The following is a 5784-nucleotide window of genomic DNA, read 5'->3' as shown; positions in this document are numbered from 1 at the left end:
TAATTCTCTCTGTCGTTGGTGATTTCAAGTGGTTCTCCATTATCGCAGCTGTGATGTCCTTCATTTATTCCACAATTGGTCTTGGCCTCGGCATCGCAAAAGTAGCAGGTCCATGTTACTGCTTAATTTATGCCTTCAATTTTTTTTCATTTTCCTGAATCGTAACTTGCTTATTGACTTGACTTTCCTTTAATTTGATTGCTCAAACACCAGAAACTGGAATGTTTTGGAGAAGTATGACTGGAATAAGCAATAGCCATGTGAATGAAACACAAAAGATATGGAGGAGCTTCCAAGCACTCGGGGACATAGCATTTACTTTCTCTTTCTCCATCGACTTCAATGAAATTCAGGTATATTTTGTACCAGGATTTAAGAGCTACAATTATCTTCTCTCTTTGTAAATGATCAGAGTTGTATATATGCTGAACTAACCGATACTGGTAAAAAACAGAACACAGTATTTAATTCCCCACCATCAAACTCGAAGATTATAATGAAGAAGGCCATTAAATTCAGCTTTGCATTCATAACCTTTTTCTACATGGTTTGTGGCTATTTGGGTTATGCTGCATTTGGAGAGAGCACGCCCAGAAACCTCCTTTCTGGATTCGGCTTCTATAACCCATATTGGCTGCTGGACATAGCACATGTTGCCGTGTCTCTCGGATGTGTTGCTGCGTACCAAGTTAATTCCCGAGCACTCTTTGCCTTGATTGAGGATGCTGCAACACATGAAAGATTCACAAGAGAGGCCATAAACCCAATCCCGAGTGGCCGCCCAGATCTCTACCGTAGAACAATTTTTGTGACGATAATTACTGTGATATCAATGTTTCTGAGGTACTCCTTGGAAGACGTGGCTAGACTTACTGGGATTTTAGGGTTTTGGCCTCTCACTGTTTACGTGCCTGTGCGGATGTATATAGCTAAAAAGAAGATAACAAGACGGAGCGCAAAATGGGTTTTCCTTCAAATCCTGAGCCTGGCGCTCCTCATCATCAACATTGCTGCTGTGGTAGGCTACATTGCTGGGGTGGTTCTTAATCTCCAGACTCACAAGCTCTTCAAGGAAAACTAGGTTGAAATTCAATGCTTGAAGAGCCAGCACCGCTTTTGAGTTTTCTTTCGGTTTGCAGAGTCTGCTAATGTGTGGGAGATGTTCATGAATTGCGTCTTGTGGGTTTGGCTGTTGTTAATCATCAGTGTTTTTTTTAGTAAGAATTATTTGAAGTGTGTCTTGTATTATTCCTATATTTGCGGTGTTGGCAGTTTAATATGAGTGAATTGTTTTTCTTGAGTAGTAGTACCGCTCCATTTGTTTCTCAATCAGCACATATTAAACTCTAACGACAAGCTGAAACATATCAATGCTGTCTAAAACTAGGTAATCCTGGCCTAATCCAAAACGAAAATGGTGGTAATTAATTAGAGACTTGAATCGATTATATATTTTTCGTGTCGATGACAAGCAAGCCGGTCATTTGTTCGCGTGGACCTCTTGTAACCAACCGTATGTGGATACACAAACATATATATATCTTCTATATATAAAAAATGTGTATAAAACGGAATTTATTGTTTTTCCGTCTATTTGTTGTTTTTCCGTCCATGCCGTTCGTTTTTCTGTGTGTAGTCGTTTATTATGTCATTACTTTTTTATCTTTCTATTTTATTCTTTTAGCCTGTTTATATGAGGCTTTATTTGTCTTTTACTCATATAAATGATCAGACGTGGGGTCGGCTAAAAGTATAACATGTCAGGTTCTTTAATTTTTTCCACCTTTCCGTCTTCTTTTTCTACATATTCTCATTGTTTCTCTCTCCAAAACCACTTCTTTCCTCCATCTCTTTGTCTTCTCTCTTATTTGATTCTTCTCTCCTCTTTTTATTTGCCTTTCTTTCTCTCTTCTCTCTTCTTTGATTCTTCTTTATTTTTCTGCAGCGTTGGTTTTTATTTTTCAGCTTTGCTACAGGTACCCGGCGTTGGATACCTTTGGGAGAACCGCACGTCAATCGATATATTTAAAAAAAAAAAAGAAATACAAACAGAGTTTATACAAATGAAACCAACTGAAGAAGAGAAAGGATCGAGTGCCGTCTGGGAGAGAGAAAGCGCTGGCTGTCTGAGAGAGAGAGCACCTGCAGTTTGAGAAGAACAGATCTATTCACTTTATTTTTTTGTTTTAATAGGTCTAGATGCTTTCTAAATCTGTTTATTTTGGAAGTCGGAGTTCTTGCCTTTAGCAACATTTTCTGTGCCTCAGGTGCAACATTTCTGTTTGGGCTTTGTGCTTTGAAAGAGAATGCATTGATAGGTAGCTTGGGTGTTATTTATTTTATTTATTTTAGATTTTTTCCCGAGGTATGCTATGTTTCCATGATGAACTATAACTATATGTTGTTTGCATAATATCATACTTTTAATGCCCAGAAACGGTGTTCCCAAGCCTTTTATCATTTATATTAACAAAAGTAACCAAAAAACAGTGAACTTGGGTGGCACTTTCCTTTGGCTGCTCTGTTTCGGGGACAAAAAACAGGGCCACTTGTATCAGTGGAAGGAGCAGCACATTGATTAGGCTATTTTCATGGTGTTTCCGATGTGAGGCAATGCCTTGAGAGATGGCTGGAGGAAGGCTTGACGTTGGTGCTGGCTAAGAAAGAAACCAAGAAGGAGAGAGTGATGAGAGGAAGATCAAATGCAGAGGGAGAGAATGACCGAGAGTGAGCAGGTGTCAAGGAGAAGATGAGAAGACGAAGTCGAGAAAAAGATGAGAAGACGAACCTGTATTCGTGGGTAGACGAAGGGAGAAGCAGAGTTTTTGACAAAGGGAAGGGAAGGAACAGCAAAGACTCAGTGATTTTGGTCATTTGGTGTATATGAAACATTGCATTTCATTTATGAGAGAGACGGGTACGCGGGGGTTTCCCTGACGGGTGCAAATAGACTTTTTTTTTTTTTTTTCAGGTCTATCTGCTTCCGGTCAAGATCACTCTCTCATTTTTCTTGCTAATGATTTGTAATCCCACAGCTTTACTAATTCGTTCGCTTCGAAGATCAAATAGCCCAAAGTTGAGATCCAGGACCTTAGTCAGTTGTCTACTCTTTATTTTCAATCTTTAGCACTTTTTTTTTGGTTTTCTTTGTAATTTCTTCCATCTTGTTTGGTCAGAGATAACTGAGACAGAAAAGAGAAATATCAATTGTTTTACTAAGTATGCACAGGTTCTTTTGTTATGGATATAGCACTGGGAAATGGTGGACTTCCAAAGGTATCTCCTCTGTTCCATGAAAGTTTATTGAGATCGACATTTTCCAATATAATAAAACTCCTTTCATGAAATGTAAACAAATTGTTTTGCTAATTAAGAAATGCTTTTGTAATTTTGATGTTTATTTCCCCACCGTCAAATCCTCAAATCCGATGATGTCTCTTCATCTCCTTTATCTGTTTAAACCTTTTAGCCTAAAGCAGTTAGTCTTTATATCTATAAGCAGGTCATGGTCCTTTTGTATTGGGTTAATAGAAAATTAGTGTTTTGGCCCTAAAATCCAATGTGATACGTTTGTTCTTGAGAAATCTTCATTTAGAATTTTTGCTCTTATAGTGTGCTAGCTTCTTTTGTGTATGTAGTTAGTCTCATTTTTCTCATACATTTATGTTCATTATAAATTCACTAGATTCTTGTTGTTGGGGCATTCACCTTTACTTTTGAAAATTTTGTTCAGGGTGGGATGTGAGTATATATTTGTGACCATGACTCATCACCTCCAGGTGTCCCATCCTTCATTTTTCACTGTAGATATTGCACTTCTCATTTGTGATTGGATTCATGTTTTCTTACTTTCTTTTACCTATTTCTCCGACATTACCCTCTTGGGCAAGTGGATCAAATTAAAAATGCTTTTGACATGCTTATAGATTTTATTTAAGTGATTGCATGTATATGTTAAAGGTGTTTTTGAAACTTTATTGGGATGAATCTGTGGACCTTATAGGACTCTTCAGAGCTTATGGAATTATTTTAGTGAAATCAATCCTTTTACAAATAACCATTTTTTTCCTTTGTATAGATTGTATTTGAATGTTGATTTTAATGCAGTGTGATCCATGAAGTTGTCTAAAAATTACTTGGTTTATCTTGGATCACTAAATTTCAGAGGAAAATTTTTTCATTCAACGAAGAGTTTAGGATTGATTTCATAAACGTTGGTTGGTTTCGTTGATGTATTATTATAGCTATGATAGAAAGAAAATCATAATGTTGCGTTTGGTTCTCTAGAAGCTAAACTTAAAAAATTTGGAATTCTCGGGTTTATGGTTCGTTGGATTTTTCTCTTAATCAGTAGTTAAATTATAGTTTATTTATATTTTGTTGCCTTCTTACTTTACACGTTGAATATATGAAAGATTAATCTGCTATTCAAAATTTATTTTGTAAGAACATCGACCATATGTTAAAAGCGTTGCGGAGAAATTGTCAAAAAAAATTTAGCAGATTCAAGTTTATATAGATTTAGAGAAATTGAAGAAGAAAAAATATAGGCATTTTAATGTCCTCTCTATTGAAGCAATGCAAGATGAGGAAAATGTTGGATCGTCATCCTAGAATTAAAATTATCTCAAACATCTTTCATAAAACTATAGACGATGTTTATTTATAGGACTATGCTATATATGCTATTAATTCTTTGCTTTTATAATATATCACAACATGTAATTATTTATTAATTACATAAACATTACATCGTTAGTTATTTAATTAACCAAAAATATTACATCTTTATTAATAAAAAATTAATTCTTAACAAAAAAAATTAAATATAAACTAAGCAAACGTGCATTGCACGTTGCTTTCACCTAGTATATATATATACACACACTACTATAAGTCTTCTGTACCATATATTATCTACAAATATAACGTAATTTAGTTTAGAAGATAAATTTTAATATTTGAATCTTACCGATTAAATCTTACCATTTAAGTAATATGGATGATAAACTAGATTTACACCAATTTAAAAATATATAATAACTACATATATTGTTTGGTTGGGAACCTATACAATAAATCACGTGAAGAAAATAACTTATCTATATATCTATATTGTTTTCCTCTTCACTATCTTCATCTTTTAGAAACCATCGACATAATAATGCTATGATGTGTCCGCTTGTCTTTTTATATGTGTAAAGTAACGTACGTATCTGAGTATCTCCGATCATGTTCTCTTATTTGTTACTCACTACAAATTAGGAGTCTTTGTGGGGTGTTTTTTTTTTTTAAGCGTACTACTACTTATATGGAAGCAAACGCTGAATATGAAAGGCATCCATTATCCCTCCACCATCCACTCCCTAACATTTTGGGAAAAAGTCAATTACCTGGGTCATTTCGATCGGTTTACATTTCTTTTCTTTTTCTTCTGACTGCATCATGAATATATAAGATTCAGTGGCTACAATAGTGGTCCCAATTATTTTAGGCTTTCTTTCCACCTCAACCGGCATTTTAGGCTATATTGTAGTCTTATATGGATCTTGAAGGTGACCCATTTGAATCCATTAAAAGAAACTAAACAAAGGTTGGTCACTTTAAACATGCGACCTGCGTTATATTTATTATAGAGTGTTATATTAAATATAAGAATTTATTGAATGTATTTTTGTGAACCACAATTTCGAAGAGATGCATTGCTTTAGTGGTAAGAGTGTTGTTTCAAAGGAAAGTGTATGAGTTCAAACCACCACTACACTTTGATGCTGTAATTTTATC

General features: G+C 35.0%; 1 protein-coding gene and 1 long non-coding RNA gene across 2 annotated transcripts; both read left to right on the top strand.

Annotated features, from left to right (window-relative positions):
• Positions 1 to 457: 457 nt before the first annotated feature.
• LOC122299838 (amino acid permease 3-like) lies at positions 458 to 1151 on the top strand. The gene has a single exon (XM_043110301.1). The coding sequence runs from the start codon at positions 497 to 499 to the stop codon at positions 1079 to 1081; it is 585 nt and encodes a 194-aa protein (XP_042966235.1). The 5' UTR covers positions 458 to 496; the 3' UTR covers positions 1082 to 1151.
• A 542-nt stretch (positions 1152 to 1693) lies between these two features.
• LOC122299708 lies at positions 1694 to 3094 on the top strand. The gene is made up of 2 exons (XR_006239735.1): positions 1694 to 2318; positions 2491 to 3094. It is a non-coding gene; the product is annotated as an uncharacterized LOC122299708 (long non-coding RNA).
• Positions 3095 to 5784: the final 2690 nt, after the last annotated feature.

This window comes from Carya illinoinensis, chromosome 16 (assembly GCF_018687715.1).
Source record: "Carya illinoinensis cultivar Pawnee chromosome 16, C.illinoinensisPawnee_v1, whole genome shotgun sequence".
Classification (NCBI taxonomy): domain Eukaryota; kingdom Viridiplantae; phylum Streptophyta; class Magnoliopsida; order Fagales; family Juglandaceae; genus Carya; species Carya illinoinensis.
Note: the sequence above shows the minus strand (reverse complement) of the source record. Positions and strands in the feature narration are given on the sequence as shown.

What these genes read in the sequence shown, in the direction of transcription:
- LOC122299838 (XM_043110301.1), top strand. Translation starts at nt 497, where the DNA reads ATGAAGAAGGCCATTAAATTCAGCTTTGCATTCATAACCTTTTTCTAC.